Here is a 27,541-nt window from a genome sequence, read left to right as displayed (position 1 = left end):
AGCAGCGGCAGAGGCAGCGGTTCCACGTATTATAATTTGGCGCGCCAGCATCGTTCCGAGTAGCGGCTGTGTCGTGTGGCGGCGTCACGGCTCGGCTATAAAGAGCGGCCTGCTAGCGCGCCGCGCCAGTTCCGCCGCGCATACGGCCCGAGCAGCACCGACACATTCCCTCGTCTGTGATAGTGCTTCTACCCAGCTGTGATATTTTGTACCTTTTTTATTGTGTCTACGTATTTATAATATGACGCTTGAGAAGGAGCAGTCTTCCCTATTCCATGACAGTTTCGCTTGGATTCCTCTAGTCATGGACGTTTCTCTGATGATCAGCAATGTGATACTGCAGGTAAATTTTTTTAATATTATTTTTCCGTGTTTACTACAGTGATTTGTAGAAATTAGCGTCTTGTTTGAATCTCAGTGTTCTTTGTCGGTTACTAGTAAGTTTCTGAAGCATCAGCATACCGTGTTTTAAAAGCAAAACTCTGTCATCAAGAGCGTGAGCCTTCTTGCTAATGAAATGTTACGCTCAGTCTAGTAACTAAGTACAAGTTCGTACATGTCAACATGAACCTTCTTTTGTTTAGGGTTATGGGTAACTCGGTATAAACATTGCGCCAGTGGAGTAAACACATATAGTTCCTGCATGTTTATAACTAACAAATACTAGATTTGTTTTGTAATGTAATAGAGACTCGGTTAAAGACTGGTTACCTATCGGCTTAAAGTTTCCGTGAAGTGCGTAGCATGGGGTGACCAGGTCTAAACTCACTATATAAACACGTTATGCTGAGTTAATTACGTGCTTCACGTGACATAATGTATTTTAATGAATTTACAAGCATTAAATTAATTTGTATTTCACACATGCTGATTTGCAAATGAACTCCGTAATTTTTTCCTCTTACGTGAACTCAACAATAGGTGTGTGTGTGTGTGGGGGGGGGGGGGGGGGGGGGATGGGAGATCGTAAGTTCCGAATTAATTTTTTTTCTCTGGAATAGGAGACGCTCGGAAGGAAGTTTTTTAAAAAGAAAAAATCACAATATCCTTTAAAATATAGATTTTCTGTCTGTCAGGCAGACACTTTGTATCAGAACTTTGGTATTAGCATAATTAACCCCATTTCTAAATTGTAGTTGATTTTAGTGTAGGCTAGTGGAAAGAATTTATTCTTCTAGTATTGTACTTAAGGACACAAACATTTTTTTCTTAACCGCACTAGATTATAAAGGACGAATTTTATGGGAGAATATTCATTAGATAAACACATATATCCATATATTTACATATCTAAAAGTCGATTCTGGGGGCGCACGACATATTATTCTTGCGGCTGGCGTTTGTGCAATGGTATCTGCTTTTCCTAAGGATGAGTTACCATACAAAATAATTTTTCAGGAAATTGTTGAATAAAAGTAAGCAAAGTATGTTTACTTAGTAATCTCTCTCGCATACTCGCAATAATACTAGATTTAAAGTTGGCTGAATCCGTACTTCAGTAATAAATTAGTAAATAAGTGCTGCAGAGCATATGTTATTTCACTATTATTCCATGTAAACTCTGTTCTTCGTGTAAATACAATTTTGTTTGTTACACATAAATTCGAAGAAAAGGAGAAAGCAAATGTCATTATATAGCAGCTTTTAGCGACAAAGTTAGTATGACATTTTGAAATTCGCTTTACTTCCTTCTTTCCTTGTTGTCAATGATGCACTTACTGTCTCGTTATCCGTAAACCTCCTGCAAATAGCAACTCTTCATGGAGCCGCAACAACATATTAGGTCGGCTTCGTCGCCATGAGGGAGGGGAGAGGAATAAACGGAAGGAATGAAATGGTGGGAATTAGCCACTAGAATCCTCTTGAAATGTTTTCAAAGAAGCCATGAGAAGCTTAACTGAGAGTACCCGAGCCTAGAACCTCTCCTCGAGAATGAGAGGATTCCAACGTCCTCGATGTGAACGCAGTAAACTTCAAGCTACTACCAATTTACTCCGAAGATCGAACTTCAGCATCTTCAGTTCTGCGTCATGTCTACATGTTACAGCAGATTTTCCAGTGAAGTTGACTTATAATTGACGCTGATGGCCGCGCAAGCTAGGGCCAATGGGAGAAACGTGCTGTTACGTAAAATTGAAACGAAGCTGAGTCGCCAGTCCTTACGAGAGCCTTAAACTGCCTTTTGTTGCAGGGGAGCGTTATATACTTACGTTCCCGTTACAGAAAACGCTGAAGTGCTGGTACAACTACTTCGCTCTATTCATCGCAAATTGCCGCTTATTACTGGAAATACAGTTCGCACCTATTTCCCATGAGTTGTGAACTTCGCGAACGATTCTTGAAATTCGGCGACCGTTTCCCAGCAGACTTGGTATTTAACCTACAAAAGAAATTGCTGTTGAGGAAAACCAGTTTTTTCTTCTTTTTTTTTTTTTTCACGGTAATAAGTTCAAGGATGCTAACTGGATAGGACTGGCAACTGGCTGCCGCAAATAGAACTTTCCTTCCTCGAATATTTCGAACGTTATGGTTTTCTATGGAAAAATCTATCAGACGTGCTAGATAGGATTATAATTTAATTTTTAATTCCCGATTCAATCCTCGAATTCACGTGAGCCGGTTAAAATCATTTCTTCGTGATCTGTAGTGTTTCCGCTGCCGTTTCTCATCACCTCGGACCTATGCTTTCGGGTTTGACGACACACTACACTAAGCGGGGACAGATTTATTCTCGTGCAACGTTACAACACAGTGACTATTGTGTCGGTGCATCCGACTCTTTCTCCAAGGTCTGTCAAAAAATGAAATAATAAGTAAATAATCTTTGACTCGACATTTATGGTCTTAACTTCCACTTTCCTGGCAGCGAGAGATGGAGTTTATTACAGCTTTGTTAATTTGAGATCTCGTTTCCTGCCGCATATTTCAGTATACGACACCCTAAATTCAAGTCAGCCCCACCATGTCGCCATGACGGAGTTGTAGCTGCTGTCACGCGTGATGTTTACTCGTGATTTGAACGAGGCCGCAGCGGACGATAAAAAGAGCTGACTGGGTATCGTCAAGCTGGGCGCGTTAATCTGTGCCGGGGCACGCCATACAGCAGCAGCCACGCTTGTTAGCCGCTCGTGCGCCGGACACGTACAATGACTCCTGGATATCTTACGCCGGTATGCTACCACAGACAGCCGACAAAGTTAACGGGTCACCTGACAGACAAAAAGCACAAAGTCCGTACTTCATTTCGCAGTATTATGGAACGTTCTACATCCGCACATACATATATTCTACGAATCCGGAAAGAGCGGTTCTAGGCGCTTCAGTCTGGAACCACGCGACCGCTACGCTCGCAGGTTCGAATCCTGCCTCAGGCATGGATGTGCGTGATGTCCTTAGGTTAGTTATGTTTAAGTAGTTCTAAGTTCTAGGGGACTGATGACCTCAGATGTTAAGTCCCATAGTGCTCAGAGCCATTTGTACCATTTGAAGCCGGAAATTACTACTTACCATTACTGGATGCTCCCTTCACTTTTCCATTCACAAATAAAACGAAGAAAACATGGCTCTCCGTACGAGCTCAGTACGCACTGGATTATCGTATTCATTTGCTCACTGAATGACACACACAATGTAGACTGCTCGGAGGATTTTACAGTAGATTACCTGGTTTATACAGTAGATTTTCTCGAAAGGACCTAGCCTATGTCCAATTCCCGTGTACGTTACCCTAACGTCTCTGTAGCACACATTTGAAGACAGTCTGCCGGTTGCAAACCTGTCAATATGCCTGCGAATTCTTCAGCGCTCTTCCTCCAGTTCGATCAGTCGGGACACCAACGTGTCGTGTCTCCTTCGTAAAAGTAATCCGCTCATCCAAGAATCTCCCCTTGACTTTATATTTTCCGTTGCGCTCAGTAAATCTGATTGTGAGGTTTCCAAGTCTCATCATTTAGCATCGCGTCTTCAAGATGTATATAATGTATTTGCACCCAGGGGAGAATCACATACGGAGTGAAGTGGTGCAGTCATAGTTACAACATTGGACTGGCTTTCGGTAACGGCAGAGTTACTTTCCCATACAGACCTCCTGATTCGAACTTCAGATGGATGTCAGTACAGTTTCTTCAGTGGGATGGCAATACTGGATTTTTTCCCCATGACCCGCCCAACTGAGCTAGTCCAGCTCAGCCTGCAACGCTACTGACAGGAATTTAAATTCTAATATTCCATATTAGCTAATCTAATAAATTACACTTAAATTTTCCTCGAGTTATTGTGCTATATCTTTGATTTTTTCCTCGTTTGTCGTGAATTGGCGTTCAGTTTGTGTCGCTCTTTATTTCTTTACGGCAGCTTCGCGACGTCCTCTCTCTGCGGTAAAACTGCCAGTGGTGTTTGATAGATAATTAATATTCTAAGTACGGAGAATGTCAACAGCTCAATCACAATCAGTTGGCTCACACCGACGTTGCTTTATGGTCAAGTAATTGGTATTAACAAGGGTAACGTAATGCATTCTGTCCATCAGGATTTCTGTAGAGGTTGACTGGAAAACTGTAACCCGCGTATCCATTTACCTTGACAGCGTGGTAAAATGTCTAAAGCCTTTCTTTTTGTTTTTTTTTTAGAATAAGGAAAGATAGGTTTTAGCTGGACATCGGGATTAAAGACTTGAGAGTTGATGCTTCCAATAAAACTTATTTGGGAGACACGGGAAGTGATGTGTTGGAGGAATTATTCAGATGCTGGTTTAATGTGATTTAGGGAACCCGAGGAAAACTTAAGCGAGGATGACTTAATGGTGGTTTTGGAGGAACTCTTGAAATCAACTCCTAATTAACATAATCAACAACCAAGCACTGAATATGGCAAACTTAATTATCATTCTAATACTCCAGCCAGAGGATTGAGGACGATGTCTACATTTCTCTTCACTGTGTACAGTACCTAAGGGTCCGATACTTGGGCTTGGTGTTCTGAAAACTGTCGTATTATAAGTTAAAAGATACAGTAATACTACATCGAGTGCATGATCTACGTCCAGTTAAAGTAAAATTGCAAAAATCACTGGGTCCGCATTGGGCAGTCACTGGTTCATGTTTCGTTTGCAGTGTTAGGCATGTGCAGCTTAACATTCATTATGTTCCACGGACAGCCGTCTCAGCACTTCAAAGTCTTTTTCAGAATGACCTCGTCAACCGAGGGAGTTTAATCATGTGCTTCCTGCCCGTTTGCTCCACTCGCAATTACCCAACAACTACTTTCTTTTTCTTCTGCCTAGCAAGGTCGTGCAACCACAGGATGCTTAACTGAGAGAATATGGTTTGAATTTGTAAGATAGGTTTCATGTGGTTTCCGTGCTTTGATTTATCTAAATTCTAGTGTCATTTCTTACATAAATGCATGTTGACGTGTACTCTGCTGATAATCTAGGATTTACTGTTGGAAAAATTTTGCGAATTGACCGCTTGCGTAGTAGACGGTTCCTCCAGATTCAACAGAAAATAGTACGAAAAACATAGTACCATTTGACTGCCAGGTCAACAGATTGCTATTAATTATTTTAAAGTTGCATGGATCATGCGCGCGATATTACCCTATCTTCATCTACATGATTTCTCTGCAATTGGCAATTAAGTACCTGGCAGTGGGTTCATCGAACCACCTTTAAGCTACTTGTCTGCCTCTGGACTCCCGAACAGCGCGCGGGAAGAACGAACACTTAAACCTCTCCGTGCGAGCTCTGATTTCTCTCTCTTATTATGGTGATCATTTCTCCCTATGGAGATGGGTGCCTACAAAATATTTTCACTCACTGTGAGAAAGTTGGTGATCGAAATTTCATAATAATGCTCAGCCTCAGCGAAAGACGCCTTTCTTTTAATGCCTGCCATCCAATTTCGTGTATCATACCCGTGACACTCTATCCCTTATTTCTCTATAATATGAAATTAGCTACCCTTCTTTGGACTTTCTCGATACCCTCTGCCAATGCCGGCCGAAGTGGCCGTGCGGTTCTAGCCGCTGCAGTCTGGAACCGCGAGACCGCTACGGTCGCAGGTTCGAATCCTGCCTTGGGCATGGATGTGTGTGATGTCCTTAGGTTAGTTAGGTTTAACTAGTTCTAAGTTCTAGGGGACTAATGACCTCAGCAGTTGAGTCCCATAGTGCTCAGAGCCATTTTTGAACCTCTGCCAATGTTATAACGTGAAACCTGTCAGAATACTTACAAGAATAATATTTTTTTTTCTCAGTGTATCGGTGCGCAATGACTCTCCACATGAGTGCCTCGTGTTTATGTTGTATTTTATCTATGTTTAACAAAACACACACACACACACACACACACACACACACACACACACATATATATATATATATATATATATATATATATATATATATATATATATATATATATGTGTGTGTGTGTGTGTGTGTGTGTGTGTGTGTGTGTGTGTGTGTGTGTGTGAAGAATTTGCGGGTGTGAAGAATTTGCGGGTAAAAACGGTTTGAAATTTCAGTTGTTGACTGTGTCGTGCTTCGGGTTCCACGTTATATCATATGCCCCTCCCCTTCCCCAAAAGAAAACAAATCTATGATTCACCACCATGTCTGTCGCACTAAGGAACAGTTACAACAGCGTCTGAGATTTCGTAGCGAGAAGGACATACACAAACTAATCGCTTGTTTCTGATGCCAAGAGGCTTCCGCTGTAATCGTAAAGGGGTAAGTTGAGTGTAAAAAAAACTGCAGAGGAGTCTAAATAGTGGTGCGACGGATCACGTTCACAAAAAATTTGTTAGCATTGAGCGTGGAAGGCCGCCCTTCAGGGTGATAACTACGACTATTTTCCACCACCCCTCTATCTTCGCGAATGGTAGCACAACGCCGACAAGGCATGTCAGTGGCGTTGAAAATCTCAGCGAAATTTTGAACCGCTTACGTTGTATCGGGATTCCACTAAACGTTGCAGCACCCGCGTGGAGGCAGCTCGGCAGACTGCCGCAGAGTTCTGGCGAAAGTTGCGCTTACCCGGTACTAACACGCACAGGAGGATGCACCGCCAGCCGATTTCCCGGCTACTAAGCGGCACTTAGAGCAGAGCTGAGAAAGTCGCCTGGAAGCTCCGCACCCAGGAAGGAACCTCTTAGCATTGGTGCGTTGTAGAAAGTGTGTGTGTGTGTGTGTGTGTGTGTGTGTGTGTGTGTGTGTGTGTTCGCGCGTATGCGTGTGTGCTCGCGCGCGCGCTCAGCGTGCTGCCTAATTTGCTGGTGGCAGGCGCAGCGTCTCTCTCTGGTGAGTCACTTCTGACGTCACTAGCGGCAAGGAGAGCTGTTACACGACTCGTTCGCGTTCCAGTCTCGCGTTCCGGCCAGCCTGAAAAGGCCGCAGCGGTCTTATGTCGCACAGACACCTGCAACCCCTCCCTTCGTACGTCAGCAAGCGCCCTGCCGTCTCCGTTTCCGCCATGCACTACCAAACAAGCGAAGCGGCGATGACCAAAGCCGGGCGGCTCACCGGTCCAGTGCTCTCGTGCGTCCCACCATCACCATTCCAGGCAATAGAGAGAGGCCCAGGTTGACGCAGGAAGATGAGGCTTAACGTCCCGACGTTGACGTGATCATTAGAGACGGAGCACATGCTCGAATTGGGCTTGGGTTCTATAGGAAATCAAAGGAACCATTACAGAACTCGTCCTACTCGATTAACGAAAATCTGCTGCTGGATATTTAAATCCTGTTCCTCCTGAATTTACATTGACTGTAAAGTGCGGCCTTATGTCCTACTGACCTACTCCAATAGCGTACAGAGCGATGACTTCAGGCCTTAATCTTTCTTATGGTACGTACCTAAGACGAGATGCAGCATGGAGGCAGTACAAATAATGCACAGTTTACGCCGAATACCATATTAGTAAATTTACTCTGCAGGGTTTCCCAAGAACGACATCGACGTTCTTCCAAAACATTCCCGCACTAGTACTCTGAGCCTCTCTAAAAATTAAATCTGGACTAACTTGACCGGGTAAGATCCTAGCAGTGTGTTTTTCTACATAGCTTTGATTTCTGCTGCCAGATTTATCCAAACGCTGGGGCACCCTAGAGTGTGGTTTCCTTGCCGGCCGCGGTGGTCTCGCGGTTCTAGGCACGCAGTCCGGAACCGTGCGACTGCTACGGTCGCAGGTTCGAATCCTGCCTCGGGCTTGGATGTGTGTGATGTCCTTAGGTTAGTTAGGTTTAAGTAGTTCTAAGTTCTAGGGGACTGATGACCACAACTGTTAAGTCCCATAGTGCTCAGAGCCATTTTTTTGTGGTTTCCTTTATAGATGCTCCGTACTATACCAGAACTCTACCATCAAATGCAGTTCTTCTATTCACATTTCCTACTACAGATTTCAAATGCTCTCGAAGGAAGGAAGAGTTGAGTTTAAAACACCGTCGACAACGAGCTTATCAGAGATGGAGCAGGAGCTCGGATTAGAGAAGGGAATGAGCAGTTTCCTGGAATTCGCGATTAAACCACCAGAAACCTTGATCTGTGTTGCTGGAGAGAGATTTGAATAACGGCTCCCCCGCATGCGTGTGTAATGTCGTACTGCTGAGTCACTTTTCTCTGTAGGTGTTCGTTCAGTTTCAAATCACGTCGTGTGGTACTCACTCACGATATTCAATCAACGTGCCAGGGTTCGGAAGGTTTCCACTAATCCTTTAATCCTGCGTTATCGTGTTATTTTTATCTTGTTTATGAACATTACCATGCATTTATCCTCAGTTAAAGATAGCCATCGTGATGCACCAAACGGTTACAACTGCCCAGCGATGGTACATCGTCAGCGAACAATCTAAAAGTGCGATAAGTCGTTTTTGTATATACAGATCCTTAGCTGTCCTGTCACGCTTTTCTGGGGCACGTCCGATTTTACTTCCATTCCCCGTCCTGTGTAATGTACTGGGTACTGTCAGTATAAACGTCTTTCGATCAGTCATATCTGAGATGTTACTTCTTGTCGCCATGTCTCGGTTATTTGCCCACGGTGAAGTACAGCGCCGAACGCCTTTGGAAACCATATTAAAAACCGCCTGTACCAGTTTACCTGGGTCTCCCGATTGCAGTAGACAGTATGTGGAAAAATCAGACGCTTTTCATACGAAAGGTGTTCCCTGTTCCTTAAACAATGCGCCACTTCGCGTCAGCCTACGCTGTTAAGACACGTTTCTCAAAAGCCTGTTAGTTAAAAGTGCTGATAATCTTCTTCAAAAGTCATCGTGAACTCTCAAAAGCCTTATTGTAGCAAACACCGCAAAAGTGAAAAGTAGACTTCCTCGCCAAACAAACGAAGGGAGAACAGACCCAGATCAAAACCGCGCAAGAGATTAACGCCTTGCAGTCTGGTATAAACACCAGACTACACATGATAGTCTGTCACGCTCAGTTATGGTATTTCCGATACGGATCTCCGTCCTTGATTCAGAAATACGACACAGTACGACGCAGAATCATTTGCATCAGGAAAAAAGGAAGGAAGGAAGGAGGGGGTGGGGTGGAGGGTTTGAGTTTTACGTCCGTATGACATCAAAGTCATTAGTGACATAGCGCTATCTCAGGTGTAACAGGGTGAGGAAAGAAATTACCCATAAAAAAAAAACCATTCTGACATTTACGTCAAGTCATTTAGGGAAGCAGGGAAACGACGAAAAATTTCAGTCTGTATGGTCGGTTGGATAATTGAACCCTGTTCCTTCCGACTAAAAGTAAAGTCGCTGAACCACTGCTCTGTCACCGCCTTCGCCACCCCTTCCTTATTTTCGAAGAGGTAGTGAACTCACGAAAGATATACGCCTTTCGAAACAAGTGCTAGTGTCTGTCTCTTTGGATCACCTACCACTGTATAATGAGAAAGAAAACGCATTTGGCACTCAGAGGAAAATAAAAACAAAATACCGAATCAGGAAGGTCTGCTATGTAAAAACCTGACGCATGGTACTAGCCCCCTCGTTCAGGAATTCTCTTGGGATATTGTTTGTAATTTTACTGTTCAGCATAAATATTGCCCGGTTATCCAAGTTGAACAGACATTCGAACATTGCATTGTGGATATAGGCATGTGCCGGAGAGTAAGGCTGTAAAAGCTATGATCTTCAACGAGAAAATAATGGAACACTTTCTCCCACAATCTGATAAATTTCGTAATTTTCGTAGACATTGCGTTTAGGATAACAAATCTTCACTACTCAGTGATTCACGACTGACCTGCTCCTCTTTACTCTTGATCAATAATTATTTATTTGTTACTGTTATTTCCATTGTATATTGCACGCCATTAATACTTTGTCTCCTTTTTTACAGTTCAAACGCATGCTGAATAAAGAACTAAGCCATTTCTCAGAGTCCAGCAAATCAGGGAACCAGATCTCAGAGTACATCTGCTCAACTTTTCTTGGTGAGTAATTCTATACATAATACTGAATGAAGAAAAAACATGTTTACATTTTGTTATGTTCATTTACGCTAATGTGTTCTTTTACGCATGTATGTAAAGGAAGTTCTTGCTTTCCCATTTAAAAGTTGAGTATTTTACAGTGGTGCAGTCCAGTAACATTGTTTCCATTATGCATTGTCACCATAAACGGGCCTGGGTTTGTGTTAAGTCTACCAGCAATCCTTCGTACGACAGCCTCATTCTCAAAGACCACCGTTAGTTTTGCGAGACAGCCGCTTATCATGTTAAATTTTCGTGAGAGTCTTCTAACTTTTGTTAGAAAACCTTTTAATAGCGTTGACTTGTGAAGTCAACTGGCCGTCCCTAGTCGAATCCTAAACTTCGGACTACGAAACCACATAACGGGGACCACAAAAGGATCGGTCCCAGAGTTAGCAGGTATTCCGACCTTTCTGCAATGACTGTACATAATCACAAGAATCTGCACCAGGTTTGGTAACGAAAATTTCGATCCACGGTATCGTCGATAACGATCACTGAAACGTCCTTTTCTTCACTCTAAACTCGCGCTCCTACAATCCTCTCCTCCTCTGTTTTCGTCCGAAGAAATTCATAAATACAAAAAATGTGTCTAAAGTAGGCAAAGACTTTTGATCCGAAAGGCCATTGTGCCAACAAAACAGAACTCTCAAGTCAGCCTGCATGCCCTAGGAACATTAAGCGAAAGTTAGTTACAAAGCAGAGGATTATGGCCGCTGTTTAGCCTTCGTAAGGACTGGATGTGGCTTCTGCTTGAACACACGGTTTAACACTGCATTGTTGTGGTGAAGCTTGTCCTCGTGACACGGGCGGGAAGCGTGTACTAACTGCATCAGTGCTCTAGGGGTTTCTTGAATATCCGTTGGTGAAAGTGTTTCTTTTTACTTGAAATGACGGGTCGTAGATGACTAGCATACAAACACTTCGCTCGTTCAGCAACAGTCCAGGATGGGTCCACAGCAGTGAATCAGTAATCGCAGTACAGAATGCATTAAAACTATAATTTTGTATCAATCATCTGATGTCAAAGAGCAGTTTGAGGAAAGAGGCTGTTTACGTACGAGAGCAGAGTGCGATTAGAAACGAAATTTTGCAACTATTAGCAAGACTGCTCGACGAAATCTGCTTCTTCGTTGCAGCAGTGTGCCTCTGCTCTCTGGCGTATTTTGGCGGCGTTTAGCTACGAATCTAGGCTACACTTTTCCCTGGCGCCGTAAGCTTATCATGACATACGTCGCGACACATATCCTTAACTAGATTTAGCTTATATGGCTATTTTCAAAAGTAAAGTACCGATTTTACAGTGTGGACGTTTAAAACTAATTCAGAGGAACAGTTAGGAACAGACGTTACAAGAAACAGAATATCATGTCTTACCCCAATGAAAAGAGGCGCCGCAGCCGTGAGTGTAACTTGCTGTGACACCGATCGTGACTTTACGAACGGGTCTTGACATATTTATTGTTTTTGAAACATCATGTCTTTGTGATCAGTATAGGTGAAATGATGAAGTAATCGAAGAAAATAATCTGTTTAAAAGCGACTGGCAGATTGGTTACACGTGGTTACCAGTCGGATATGGTTGCAGTGTCCGTCTTATGTAATGGTGTCTTAGTATGCGGTTGGCCTTCCACTTACCCCTTTTGTGGCAGCCACCACTCCCTCAAACTACTTTGCTATTGCGAACCTAGTAGAAGTTACTCAACTGGATGCAAATGGCGTCGGCCAGAGGCATTGTTCTGCGACACGTGGCTCTCTTGTGTCAAGAGCCTTTATACTAGTGTACGATTCTTATGGCATGCGTAATCCGTTTTCACGTTTCGATGGATAGTATTTTGTGTTTTGACAAGAGGGCAGCACGTGGGTGGCCTTGTCGTTCCCAAACGGGCTGGCGTGGTACTTATGACGCGGCACTTAGATTTGGGAAGTACGAGTTATCAGGTTTTAGCTTTGCTGTGGTTTCTCTAAATTACTTAAGGTGATTGTCGGAGTGGTTCAAAAATGGTTCAAATGGCTCTGAGCACTATGGGACTTAACAGTTGTGGTCATCAGTCCCCTAGAACTTAGAACTACTTAAACCGAACTAACCTAAGGACATCACACACATCCATGCCCGAGGGATTGTCGGAGTGGTTCAGTTGGAGAGCATACGGCTGATTTCCTTCCTCGTCATTGTCCAATCCGAGCTTGTGCTCAGTCTTTTTATCTTTCATGTGGTAAATGGAAGATATTGTGTGTTAAAGAATTAGTATGTTGTCAGAATTCGTCCATAAAAATATTTTTGGAGGAGTAGGTGCGGAGAAGTAACTTATTTCGAGGGTTCTCTACCGACATTGCCCACTCTTCCAAGCATACTCGCATGTCTGTGGGTGGACAGTTTCGTGGCAAGTTGTAGGCATACTTCTCGTACAACTACCACTAGCAAAGATGTTGTGGACCGGTGGTTTGGCGCAATATCGGTTTCCCCAAACGTCGCCACACCGGAAAAGGCCAAACCATTACCGCTGCTTCCCAGTCTTGAAATATTTCTAGTACAAGCGGGTGTTCTCTCAAGCTGGAAGTTTTACTATCCCTAGAAATATTGTTCCATAAAAAAGAACAAATTAGCGGTAATGTGTGGATCCTGTTTCATTGCATCGCAATGTCAGTTACTGAAAATTATTTAGCTCTATGAAAAACAGAGTGACGCTGTAATAAGTTGACTGCTCTACATTTCATTGTAAGCATTAGAAAGGTCGTTGTCCTGATATTCGAAGAATAGCACTATATTTGTGGAAACTACGCATGTACACTGCACACCGAGCTAGAAGAATGAAAAAGATTGCAGTTTGCTGTTCCGTTGAAAACGAGATCATTAGAGCCGAAGCTAAAATTCTGACTGGGGGAGGATGGAAGAGGAAGTCGGCTCTGGCATTCTTTATGGAGCCATCCAGCATTCTCCGTCAGTGACTGCGGAAACGCCCAGTCCAGATGGCCGTACAGAGCTGCAATCACATTCCTGCCGAATACGATTTTTATTTTCCATGTTTCCACAAATCACTGTAAGCAGGTTTATTTGAATAAGAGCGATTTTATTTTCCATGTTTCCACAAATCACTGTAAGCAGGTTTATTTGAATAAGATACGACTCAAAGCTCCCCCATCAGAGTTGAGTTTTCCTGGGTACCTCTCATCTAATTCTAAACACTTCTTAAATTAAAGATGTTTTGACAACAAACACTTCTTGGCAACATGTACATACAAACTGACATACATTCATGTTCATTGTCTGCGATTTATGTAGAGGACATACCACTTAATTAAGATTCAGTGTTGGTCCGTAGTCCTGTTCACGTAGATTTCTCCTCAAAATTCAAAATTAAGTCCACTTTATGCGTGGGAACCCGCTTTGCGTCTCTTTCGTCTTGATTATTCGGGTACAGTATTCACATTGATTCCACGATTACTTTCGTCTGTATCCCCGTGCAAGTCATTTCTATAGTCTTCAAGGAAGGCAGGGTCACTGAAAAGAAGTCGTCGAAGTAAGTCACAAAGTTTGTTTCAAGGCTGTACGGTCTGTTGTCTACTGAGGATCACAGTTCTGCGTCACTTCAAAACGTCATAAAGATCTACTGAAAGGATATGCTGCCTAACCTCTACCAGAAGGGTACAAAGCACGTAGCTACTCACAAATCCCGACTTGTTAGGTCACACAATTCTTGTTCCGTTTCCTAATTTTCAACAAATACCTCGCCGCGTGGGATTAGCTGAGCGGTCTAAGGTGCTGCAGTCATAGACTATGCGGCTGGTCCCGGCGGAGGTTAGAGTCATCCCTCGGGCATAGGTGTGTTTGTTTGTCCTTATGATAATTTAGGTTACGTAGTGTGTAAGCTTAGGGACTGATGACCTTAGTACTAAAGTCCCACAAGATTTCACACACATTTGAACATCTTTTGAACAAATACCTCGAGTACAGCCTATCGCCACTGACGAGACGAATCATGTCTTTACGTGACACAAATTCAGTCTTTCTCTGATAGCCGTCAATATAGTTAATTCCTCTCTAGTCACTCTCCTATTCTGCAAAAATATAGGCTTCCTTTGTCTGCAAATGTAGAACCTGTGATGGTGTAGATTGTGTTTTGGTCATGTTACCGTGACTAGTACGACGTGTCCATGTATCTAAAAGCTCTGTACTCTGGTCAAACTCTAATAATCAAAACCAGAGCTTTAGCCAGAATTGTCCTAGCAGTTCAGTCAGTCTTGGGAGTACCTACACTCGTTCGCCTCGATCTGGGTCTGCTGCTGCTGCTTTTCTGTAGTGAGAGAGAGAGAGAGAGAGAGAGAGAGAGTGTTACAACCACACAGCGTCCGATAGTATTTTATAATCGTACGTTGCTGTCACTGGCAATTGTGTTTATAAAATTAACCGCATTTTGCGAAGGATAACTGTATGTGGCGAGGAAGTCTCTTCTCGTCATCTAACTACCTATACAGATACCTCTTTCTTGGTAGGTCATTCAGTTTTACAATAGGGTTCCTGTTTGCCGAGGGCCTGCCCTCAAGCAGCATTTGCGAAGATTTAGTGTGCAGCTACGCAACAGGTGATGTCGCAGCGTCCTCTGACTTGGCCGCATCCCAGGCGGCAGCGCGCGCGGACGTTGCAAGTTTCCAGATAAGTGGCCGCTGTCGCACACAACAGGAAGCCACGACCATGAGTAACTCGCTCTCGCCGACAGACAAACAAATTAGCTGTCTGTTGACAAATTCTACACAGTGATTCTGGCCACGCCTGTAGGAGACGATCGTTTGAGCACAGTCCGCGCCAGCCACGCGTTGTCAAAGGCGTCGTGTTAAGATTTTCCAGAAGCGCATCTACCGTTGTGGTTTTAAGTAGCACGTCTGGTTCTACGACGGTGAGGAGAAAATTCGTCGGACTGGCAGTGTCACATTTTCTTATGTTCAAAAAGATACATACACTGACGGAAGAACATCGCAGAACCAAAAAATAATGAATGTAGAGTACCGAAATTTCGGGAATACATTTGTCACGGTAACATGTTTTATTAATATTACAAGGTCACAGGTTAATGTAAGCGCTAGATAAGCCGTTGCAAATGTGAAATACTGGTACATTAATAACCGTTGTAACCGCTAGAATATTCAATACAACCATGCAATCGTGCACGCATCGTGTTTAACAGATGCCGGATGTCAGTTTATGGGATGGAGTTGGATGCCTATTGCCCCGTGGCCGGTCAATGCAGTGAAAATGATGTTTGTGAATGACGCCGGAGTTGTCGTTCGATGATGTCCGAAATGTGCTCGGTTGGAGACTGATATCGTGATCGAACAGGCCAACGCAACACGTCGACACTCGGTAGACCACGTTTTTGCGTTACAACAGTGGTATGTGGGCGAGTGTTATCCTGTCGGAAAACACCACCTGGAATGGTGGTCATGAATGGCAGCACAACAGTTCAAATCACCAGGGTGCAGTCAGGGTGAGTGAGATAACCACGAGAGTACCCCTGCTGTCATACGAAATCACACCCCCAGACCATAGCTCCAGGGATAGGCCCAGTGTTGTTGCAGGACATCAGCTTGCCTCTTCCTAACCAACACATGGCCTTAGCTAGCACAGAGGAAGAACCAGCTTTCATCAGAAAACACGACAGACCTCCATCCCGCTGTCCAGTGAGGTCTCTCTTGACACCTGTGAAGTCACAAAGACCAGTGGTTTGGGGTCAGTGGAATGCATGCTACGGGGGAATGTGTGTGAAATCTTATGGGACTTAACTGCTAAGGTCATCAGTCCCTAAGCTTACACATTACTTAACCTAAATTATCCTGAACACACACACACACACACACACACACACACACACACACACACACACACACACACACACACACACACACACACGCGCCCGAGGGATGACTCGAACCTCCGCCGGGACCAGCCGCACAGTCCACGACTGCAGCGCCTTAGACCGCTTGACTAATCGCATGCTACAGGGCGTTTGGCTTGGAGCTGTACTTGAAGTAACCGATATGTAACAGTTCATTGTGCCACTGATGCCAGATGCTGCTCAAATTGCTGCTGCAGAGGCAGTACGACGTGCCAGAACCCGGAACACGATGGTCGTCCCTCTCGGTAGTGCCAAGTAGCCGTACGGTGCCCGACCTTTCGCGATCGTACATTCCCGTGACCACCGCTGCCAGCAGTCATGTACAGTGGCTACATTCCTGCCAAGTCTTTCTGCGGTACTGCAGAAGGAACATCCGGCTTTCGGAGCCCTATTATACGGCCTCGTTCAAACTCGGTGACGTGTTGATAATGGCGTCTTTGTCACTTTAAATGCGTTATGAATAACATCAACACACCATGTCCAATTTCAAAGGTAACTAACACTCGTGACGGTTACTGCGTGTATTTAAAGCAAATCTGATTCACATCTTCATAGTGCCGCTGCTACTCCAGTCTTATCGACTGGCGCAAAATTTCAATAGACGTCATCTTCCAGACGTAGAAACACGCATACGAAGTTACGCTTATGTGGCACAACTCCTTCTTGGTGACGCGATTTTTTGCCGTCGTCGTATTTTTCGGCTCAATCTCTGTGTCAACGACAATGCACTTTGTCCTACGTTTTCCAGCGAGGTGATTGCAACACCGGAGAGAGAGAGAGAGAGAGAGAGAGAGAGAGAGAGAGGGGGGGGGGGGGGCTGATCTGTATGATTTCCAGCCATGACTATACCCTCTTCAGTGCACTCAGAGCGTCTTCCGCTCACAAATTTCTTTAGATGCAGAAATTCGAAGTGATCTTCGGAAATAGTTAGGTTCTCTAACAGTCCGTACGTGTAATTCTTCAGCTTCGCCATTTCCAAAGTATCTTAATGGGTAGTTTCATTTTCCTGAAGAATGATGATGCCGCCCCAACCCCCCTTACAGTTCAGGTCTCGTAGTTGTTCCTTTAACACTTGGTCAGTTATTGCCTTTCCTTGTGGAGCGTAATCAATAATAATTACTTTTCCTCTCTATAAGGCGTCAGGCAGACCAAACGGGCTCATCTGTTATGGTGCATGATTACCGGCTTCTTTCCACTGCCTTGATTAATTTTTTGTGTCTGGAGTGAAGAAATGGACCCACTTCTCATCACCAACAAAAACTGACGAACAGAATCAGTTGTGTTCTTCTTGAAACATTCCAAACATTAACAAATTTTACTTATTTGCTCCGGTCAGCGTTCGGCAAACTTGGCACCCATCTTGCACAAAACTTCCTCATAGTTAATTCTACGCGTAAAATACGCAATACTACTACAACTACTACTCATGTAATGTAATGTACCTTTGATCCCTGATTGTTCCGTACCGTATTGTGTAGTTCCTCGATATTTTCGTGTGTGATTGTAGTTCCTGGAACTCTTTCCCGTGTATAACCTTTCAGGGAATCACGACCACGTCTGAACCCCACTGTCCATTTCTTAACAGTTGCCTCTCTTTCATTGCTACTAGCAGAGAGGAAACAAAAGGTTCATTTCGCTACATATCACAGTGTCCATATGACAGTAAATCCTGAATAAAAGATGTCATATAAGCAAGAAAATAGGGCAACACTTTCCAGAGTATATTTCGAGGAACGTTCTCCAGCTTCAGATGAGAAATTGGTATCAGCTGCTGTGTGCTACCCACTTCAATGCGGTATAAAGTATGCTGATTAGTGTCATAACTGTTTTCTGAAAGAAAGTTCATTTTCATCTGCGTAGTCCACCGACGACTGAAAGACTTACTGTAGCGGTACTGGGCAGAATTTCTACCGTGTTGGGGTTTATGAGGGTAACACGAGTTGCAAACTGCACGTTTTATGTACGAATATGAAGATCAAAAAACAACTTTGTCGATCTTTTATATACAGTAATAAATAATATTAAGAATCTGATTTGCACAAGACTTTTGTTCAAAGAAATTTTGGTCCTTTATGTATCTTGGGAAGAATGTGTAGATGACACGAGTTACATCTAGAGACAATACATTGTTGAGCTTTTTTTACATGAATTCCATTGTTGCCGGTGACTGAGTTGATTCCGCTCACTGTTTACGTGGTTAATCCGTTCGTTCTTCGTCGCACTGAGCTGCTAAGTTTAGATGTAGATAGGAAGGCATCGATCTGTAGTGGGATACGAGCGAGCTGAGGCAAGAGTTCAGTGGGACACGCTAACTATTTGATTGCTCCCAAGTGCAGCGTCGCTTTCATTCTGCTGCTTTTCTCCAATGAAAACAAGAAAAGGAAAAAAAGGGATGAAATGATCGTATGGCATTGATGGCCTTGAGTCCCCACCTGAACAAGTCTTTTCAGTTGACGCCACACTGGGATATTTGCTTGTTGATGATGATGATGAAATAATGACAAACAAGATCCAGTCCCCGACCGAAGATCTGGCCGGGAATCGTGCCCGATCCCACTGCATGGAAGTCAGACGCTCTGACAACTTTATTTTCCGTTTTGATCGTCATTGTTCTCGTAGTTTCGTCTGGGCGGACGTCGCATGACAAACCTTCGTCTATCGTTGAACATTTCATCAGAGGGGGCAGCCGCTGAGCTTCATTGTTTGCGCCAGACAGCTAAGGAGTACAGACTTTTCGCTAATGATTCTCATCTAAACAATAAGTTTGCTAAGACGTTTCCCTTCGCCTACGAAAAACAATAGTTCTTTAATTTTGGCTAATATGCCGTTACCGAAAAAAGTCGTTCACCAAAGGGATGCAAGGTTCACTCCTCCAATAAACATCAGTTGCTCTTTGTGGTATATATACCTCGAGTCTGAAATATGTCATACAAATTTTATAATTAATTATCGTTGCGAATACACCCTTCTGTGTGTCCCTTTATTTGTTCTCGAAGTTATTGTCGTAAGGATATTCCAGTTCATGTCACAAAACGCAGAGTGCTAGCTACAGTTCAAAAATGGCTCTGAGCACTATGGGACTTAACTGCTGAGGTCATCAGTCCCCTAGAACTTAGAACTACTTAAACATAACCAACCTAACCAACCTAAGGACGTCACACACATCCATGCCCGAGGCAGGATTCGAACCTGTGACCGTTGCGGTCGCGCGGTTCCAGACTGTAGCGCCTAGAACCGCGCGGCCACACCGGCCGGCTGCTATACAGTGTTTTAATTTCATTTCCAACGATGTTGCTAGAAAAGGAGAAATTGTAAGTGCGCAGAAGGCAGGATGTAGGCGGACTGTACTGCGCGGAGGGAGATCAAAATAAACACAGATTATTTGGTATTTGTATCATAGAATTCAAATGGTTCAAATGGCTCTGAGCACTATGGGACTTAACATCTGAGGTCATCAGTCCCCTAGAACTTAGAACTACTTAAATCTAACTAACCTAAGGACATCTCACACATCCATGCCCGAAGCAGGATTCGAACCTGCGGCCGTAGCGGTCGTGTGGTTCCAGACTGAAGTGCCTAGAACCGCTCGGCCACTTCGGTCGGCCTATCATAGAATTGTGGGAGGGTCACAGTTCCATGCCCGAAACAGGATTCGAACCTGCGGCCGTAGCGGTCGTGTGGTTCCAGACTGAAGTGCCTAGAACCGCTCGGCCACTTCGGTCGGCCTATCATAGAATTGTGGGAGGGTCACAGTTGCCACATTTTCATTGACTTGGGAGGTAGCACCCACTGAAATCTCAAACTTTTCGCACGTTATTGATAACTTAAGTTGTCTGAAGCAGACAACTCCTCTCTCCCCCTCCCCCTCTACCATAAATATGACTCTCACAGTTACACCTTGAAGTTGTTGAACATGATGGGTCTACAAAACGTGATAATGTGTTTGACTTTGACTACAATATGCGCAAGTGCAAATAAGCTAGTTATGACAGTGGCTGTGGGTGTAAAGTGGAGTGATCATATGGGTAAAGCAGACTGCAGACTTACATTGATTGGAGGGAAAACTGAAAACAACTGTTCACGAAAGAATGAATGTTCATGCTGCAAGTGATTATATATTGCGGCACCTGTAGCTCACTTAGTGGATGCATTGCTCGTGAATGGAAGGAGTGGTAGTCCAAGGAGTAGTAACCTACTACACTTCCGTACAACGTGTCGGCGTACTGCTGTAGTGCACAGAGCTCGAATCGGGCCAGACTAACATGGTCACAGGTTCATTTAAGTCGAAGGAAACTGTTACATCAACGCTGATAAATCTAAAGCAAGTGAAGCTCAAATATAGAATCCTTACATATCACGAAAGTCTTTTTTACGAAATTAAAAAAATTGGTTTTCAGAACAGAATAAAGGAGTGTGTTTCAGCTGAATACGCTCCCTTAGGTACCGAAGACGCGATTGGACTAATCATAGCACACACAGTTATTCTTGTGTCCATAAAAATAACTGGATGAAGTGTTCGTATACGCAGCCAACGTGAAAAGTTTTCAGTTTGACAATGAAAGTCATTGTTTTTAGGCATAAATGCACATGTTTTTCATCGTAGGCATCTTTTAAATCGATGTACGTTGTATACCGTATTTCCAATTTGTAGAATCCCAGAGGTACAGTTCGAAGAGAGTAAGAACTCAGGGTCTGAGCTGTGAGAGAGGAGAGAAGGGATGGGGGTCTAACTTTCAGGTGAATGACAAAATATTAGTATGGTTCATAGTACACTTATTACCAGTCAATATCTGTTAAATGTTTTGGCTTTCTTCAAACTGATACGTCTCTGTTTTCCGAGAGAGGATGTGAGTTCAGTTGAAAGAGATTTTTATTTTTGTGGGACTGCCTCTTGCTCGTTACACCTTTGCTGAAAGGTTTCCAAAATCACTCTTAGTGCCCCCCCCCCCCCCACCCCAATTGTCTCCTTGGAATTATAAAGCTTTTGCAGCCAGAATGCAGATGACACAAGGGTTTTAATCAGTGGGAAGACAGCAGAAATGTTGCACACAATGTTATCCGAGACATTAACTAATGTTGTGAACTGCTTCAGTCAAATAAGCTAATAATAAATAAAAGTTAAACAATTGCGTTAAATTTTCATGTCAAAAGAAACAGTGAAAAGTGCACAAAAATGCAGATATCAGACACAGATATTGCAAGTGTTGCTTATACAAAATTTCTGGGAATCTGGCTCTTGATAACCGTAGATGGGATGTTCACTTTGACAGCATATTTAAGAGACTAAGTACCATGTGCTATATAATGAGAGTACTTGAAAACTGTTGTCATAAGGACTGTATAATGACTTTTTATCATGCTAATCTGCGTTCTATTCAGAAGCCTAAAACTCATCAGGATACAAAAAAGGATAGTGAGAATCATGGTTGGAATAAAAAGGAACAAGCCCTGCAGATGACTGTTTAAAAGGATGAGGATTCTTCCTCTTCCATGTATTTGCACTTTGAAAGTACAATATTTATTAATAGGAAATATGCAATAAAAATGATTGTCTTGTGCTCAAAAATGAAAATCTGCAACATAATACAAGGCAGAAAACTGACTTTCACACACTCCAGTTTGTGCCAGAAAGGATTGTAAAATTATTTACAGTAAGTTTCCAAATGAATTTAAAGTAATAAATGACCTAACAAAATTGAAGCAGTGTTAAAAGAATATATATATTAATGCATTGCCTAAATAATCTGGAAGAGTTCTTCCAACATCTTTGAGAGCCCAAGTAAGTTAATGTTATGTGTATAAGCACATTCTTTATCACTTACAAAAATATTGAGTAAATGTGACTGTCTACTTGTCACATCTAAAAACTGTGATTGTTAATATTAGTTTGTTCATATTTTCGATTGTAATTTTCTAGATAAAGTGGTTTAATTATAAGTTAGGGCTGAAAAATATACTCATTAATACATAGAAAACATCATGTAAACATGAAGATATATTTGCACTGACTTGACGAATATCTGATGTGCTGTACCGTATATGTATTATTTACTGGACCAGATAAATGCATTTACTGGACCAGATAAATGCAAATAAAAATAACAATGTCTTCAGCTGTGAGACTAGATGGAGATCTGGTGAATAGCAAATTGTAGGCAACAATTAGTATTTGAGATCAGCGAGTTTACGCACTGACGTGTTTTTGCAGACAAGCAGCAGGAGTTGGACTTGCCATCTCTGCGGGTGGAAGATTCTGAGCAGCGCACTGCCAAGAAGAAGGAGCGCCCGCGCCCTGGCGCGGGCGCCACCATGTCGCAGATCTCTGGGGTGAAGCGGCCCCTGTGCCACACCAACTCCTTCACTGGTGAGAAGCTGCCCAAGCACGGCGTCGAGACGCCATACGAGGAAGAGCTCGGCACGGTACGTCTGCCCTATGTCGTAATCAGTAAATGTGGCAACTCGGTGTATAGTTCAGCCATTGAGCAGTCAACACACACACGAAGTAAACTGAGAACATAGCTGAACTTCCAAACGACACTCAAAAATTCGCCTATACTCTGAGTAGTCACTTTTTCTCCTTGTATTGTTAACATTAAAACCTATCAGTATTGTACATAAGTTAAAGTATGATATTTTACCCTCCTGCTTGTCAAGTCACCTTGGACATTAATGCAGTCATATAATAATGTTTCACGGACATGACCTTTCACTGTAAGCTTAGGACCCACTGACATGGGTGATAAAGCACCCTGGCCATGATGCACCATTCGGTGTGCTTTCTAGTTGAAAGCAGGCAGTCTACTTTATAGGATTTCCATATGGAGACATGTTGTGCAGTAGTAACAATGTAACTGCCACAGCCGCAGGTGGTGCTGGACTGTGGGTACATTTTGTTTCAATTCATTGTTGGGATTGGTTGAAGTGTCAACACATACATTGTATGTCTGAAAGTCACTTACACAAAAGCATTAATTCATATTTAATACTATAACTATTTAATGCATAATTTTAGATTGAGTATTCTGCAATAAATAGTATTTCTGGGATGCTACAGTACTTTCAAACTCTACTCACTCTTGGCATATCCCTCTCTCCATCCAACCTTTCCCCATTTACAAATCGCATAATTAACTAATGATCTGCAAATATGCATTGTCAGGCATAGTGACCATGTTGAACTCAAAATTTCAAATTATATTAGATGCACTGTTCAGTGATTGGAACTGCTTTATGCATTTTAATTACACATCATTTTCATAGGATAGTATCAAAAATGGCTCTGAGCACTATGGGACTCAACTTCTAAGGTCATTAGTCCCCTAGAACTTGGAACTAGTTAAACCTAACTAACCTAAGGACGTCACACACATGCGTGCCCGAGGCAGGATTCGAACCTGCGACCATAGCGGTCTCGCGGTTCCAGACTGCAGCGCCTAGAACCGCACGGCCACTCCGGCCGGCAAGGATAGTATCATCTGTGAACAAATGGTTACTCTGAATCCACAGTAAAACTGAACTATCTGGGGGGGGGGGGGGGGGGGGGGAACTCTTACCACATATAAAAGCATTCATATGAAAAACACTGCATATGCTGAGCATAAGAGTACGTAGCACTTAATCATCTATTGTGGAGAACTGACAAGTGCAAAATAAGTCGTTCTAATGCATGTGGTTTTCAGTGAAGTCAGCTGCAATAGCACGCTAGGGTAGCAATATGTCTACCATTTACATGTTGTGATTTTACAGACTTGTATTATAAATTACATAAAGATTAAAAACAAAATGAGAGTAAAATTAGTGAATTGTTATTTTACATTTGTTCAAATGATTAATTGTGTTGTTAAATGCATATGTGCAAACTTAACAGCAAGATAGATAGCATTGCTTGTGAAAATGTTTCAGCCTATATGTAAGATTTACAATTACAGTTGGTCATTACTACATCCTCTATTTGCACTAATTTAAAATACATATACACACACACACATGGTAAGTCTTTAAGGGTAATAAAATAAGTAATGTTGTATTACACTCGTCATATGCCTAACTATGAAGAAAATAGTGCAGTCTTTTGGAAAACCTAGATGGCATTGCTTGTGAAAAAATAATTATAGCTTAACTGTGTTATGAAAGTCACTAAGGCATACGGTCTGTTCATGATGTATCATTATGATATTACTTACAATGCGTTAAATATAGCAGCCTGCCAGATGGCGACTGCATCTTCGTTATTGCTTATAAGAGTTTTCCTCTATTTAGTTCACATTACGTAACATTTATTGAATACAGGCACTTCTATCTTGTGTAAATTTCCCTAGCATCAGCACTATTTCCATAGAAATTGTCTACATTACAACTGTTACTTGTAATATAGCCTTTACTAGAAAGTGGAAAACTTGTTCTATATTCTATACTTCATGCACACATCATACATTGTTCTAGGAAGCCAGACTTTAGTTGTATAGCTTACTTTAAATCTTATAATAGCAGTGATCATTTTTATAATATAATTAATACTGTGATGCCACTATGAGATGTAAGCATTATTTTTAATTGCAATGAAATTTGTAAAGAAATCTTGTATTTACTTCTCAAATTTACACCTCTACTAACATCTACTTCACACTTCTGAACTACACCCTTCCCCCCTCCACCAAAATTAGCAACCCCTTTCTCTTATTGACTGTAAGACTATAATAGTCTTTTTTAAGGCTGTAATAATGGGCTTATATACTGAACATGGTGGTACAAATGGCTGTTTCTTAAGTGACTATAAACACAACTGATTTTGTTTGGAACGTACTTTACATCATGATAATTTTGTCTTAGTTATAATATTTCTACTTAAACTGTCTTCTTTCCCCCTTCCACCAACGTTCCATCCCTTTTTTCCCCTCTCCTCTCCCCCCTTCACAATAATCTATTTAATTTCTCACTAGTTATTCTTCCATGATGTAAATCTACATGTGTATATTATAGCATGTATGCAATGTTTATTCTTACATACAGCCATTATTTTAAAATGTGTAATTGGGTTATGGTCAATCCTGATTGGTAAATTACTATATTTAACATGTGGTAAATAATATCATGATGATATATCATTAATGAACTGTATACCATAGTAACTAACACAATTCATTTAAGCTATTATTATTTTCTCATGAGCAATGTCTGTTGACTGTAACAGATGACTAAGTAGTATGTACCCATACTTTTATATGTGCTAAGACTTCTCCAGAGATGTAACTATTTCTTCACTAATTGTACTATGTTTTTGTTTTCCATTTAGCCTTTGAAAATGGTGTATAATCGAAATATGTAAGACACTTCAAATCAATAAACAGTGTGGCTAGGAAAATTTGCAATTTTGAGTCACATACTTAAACTGCAAGGCCACTCTGGTAATAATAAATTGGAAGAGCTACATACGCTTCTGAAAACACTCCATGATAGTATGCACGAATTACTTTTCAAATCCTTGTTGCAATATTTTTTTTTTATCCTTGCAGAAAAGAATAATCAAATATATTTCTTTAAAGAGGTTACACGTGGATGCTTCAAAGGGAGGGACAGCAAGTTTGGTACTACCCTCTGTGAAATGTTTTGTTTCTGTTTGCAACATAAATTCAATTAATGCTGTTTAGTTTCATCACGGTATGTTTTTCATTGTTCGTATTTCTTTTACAGCTGCTTGCAGAAATTGACACATGGGGCATTGATATATTCAAAATAGGAGAGCTATCCAATGGCAGACCTCTGACTTGCGTTGCTTACACAGCTTTCCAGGTTAGTAAGTCACAATTTCTCATTTAAACAATGCATCTTTATGAAGAAATGTCGTTCAAGTAGTGCGAAGCAGGAATTTATGATAAAGAGATAATAACTGTTACTTTATGAAATGTATAGCAGTTTATCATTTGTTACAATGGTCTGTGTCTGAAACTAAGAACAGCAGGCAAGGCAAAAATGCTGTTGGTGTTAATCCATTTTTGCAATTTTTATGTTACAAATTGACTTGGCCTTTCAACTATTTACCTTCTCTGTTTCAGAATCGTGATCTGCTGAAGACCTTCATGATCCCTCCAAAGACATTTATTACATTCATGATGACGCTGGAGGACCATTATGTCAAAGATAATCCATTTCACAACAGTCTGCATGCAGCAGATGTTACACAATCTACTAATGTTCTTCTCAATTCTCCTGCACTTGAGTCAGTTTTTACACCACTGGAAATCATGGCTGCATTGTTTGCAGCCACAATACATGATGTTGATCACCCTGGACTCACCAACCAATTCCTTATAAATTCAAGTAAGCATTGAGAAAAGTTTATTTTATTTTTTATTTATTTATTTTTAATGGGAAACCTGTAATTAAGTCATTGGGTTTCTTAAAAAATAAAAATAAAAGTAAAAGGATTGTAAAACAATAGCCAATTCAAAGGATGGTTTGACTATCACAAAGCTTTACTTTAAATATAACTGATCACACAGCATACTACAGAAGTTAAGTGATGGGTTAGTATTACTCTCAATTGAAAGATAATTCTGCTGCATATGTTTGCTTAGCCATGCGAATTTTCTCGTACATACATCATATCATTTTGGGGGGGGGGGGGGGGGAGGAAGGAAGGAATTAATTTTGTTGCATGTAGTCCACTTCATTCTGTAGTTTGTATTCATTCTCTTTCCTTAGATGAATGACATGAAAACATCCTGCTGATATTTACTTTTATAATGTTTGTTTCCTTAATTGAAATATTTGTTTGTTTCCTTAATTGAATTCACATGGATATATTAATATTTCATTTTGCTTGTTTCAGGTTCTGAACTTGCTTTGATGTACAATGATGAATCTGTATTGGAAAATCACCACTTGGCTGTAGCTTTTAAACTCCTCCAAAATGAAGGATGCGATATTTTTGTTAATATGAGCAAAAAGCAACGCCAAACATTAAGAAAAATGGCTATTGACATGGTACTATCAACTGATATGTCAAAACACATGTCTCTCCTTGCTGATCTTAAAACAATGGTGGAGACAAAGAAAGTGGCTGGCTCTGGAGTTTTACTGCTAGACAACTACACTGATCGTATTCAGGTATGTTTCAGTTGTTATTGATGTAGTTATTTATTTTACCTATTTCCGCAGAAGGTTGCTT

The 27,541-nt window shown here is 41.9% G+C and overlaps 1 protein-coding gene across 2 annotated transcripts in view; it reads left to right on the top strand.

The window, feature by feature from the left end:
* The window catches only part of LOC126470633 (cAMP-specific 3',5'-cyclic phosphodiesterase-like), a 929,897-nt gene that overhangs the window by 895,232 nt on the left and 7,124 nt on the right, over window positions 1-27,541 (top strand). For both annotated transcript variants that reach the window (XM_050098609.1, XM_050098610.1), the window contains 5 exons: window positions 10,351-10,444; window positions 22,583-22,794; window positions 26,065-26,163; window positions 26,427-26,691; window positions 27,203-27,480. In XM_050098609.1, coding sequence (XP_049954566.1) covers window positions 10,351-10,444; window positions 22,583-22,794; window positions 26,065-26,163; window positions 26,427-26,691; window positions 27,203-27,480 — 948 coding nt within the window. The remainder of the gene's footprint in view (window positions 1-10,350; window positions 10,445-22,582; window positions 22,795-26,064; window positions 26,164-26,426; window positions 26,692-27,202; window positions 27,481-27,541) is intronic.

The sequence above is a fragment of the Schistocerca serialis genome, chromosome 3, assembly GCF_023864345.2.
Source record: "Schistocerca serialis cubense isolate TAMUIC-IGC-003099 chromosome 3, iqSchSeri2.2, whole genome shotgun sequence".
Taxonomy (NCBI): Eukaryota; Metazoa; Arthropoda; class Insecta; order Orthoptera; family Acrididae; genus Schistocerca; species Schistocerca serialis.
Note: the sequence above shows the minus strand (reverse complement) of the source record. Positions and strands in the feature narration are given on the sequence as shown.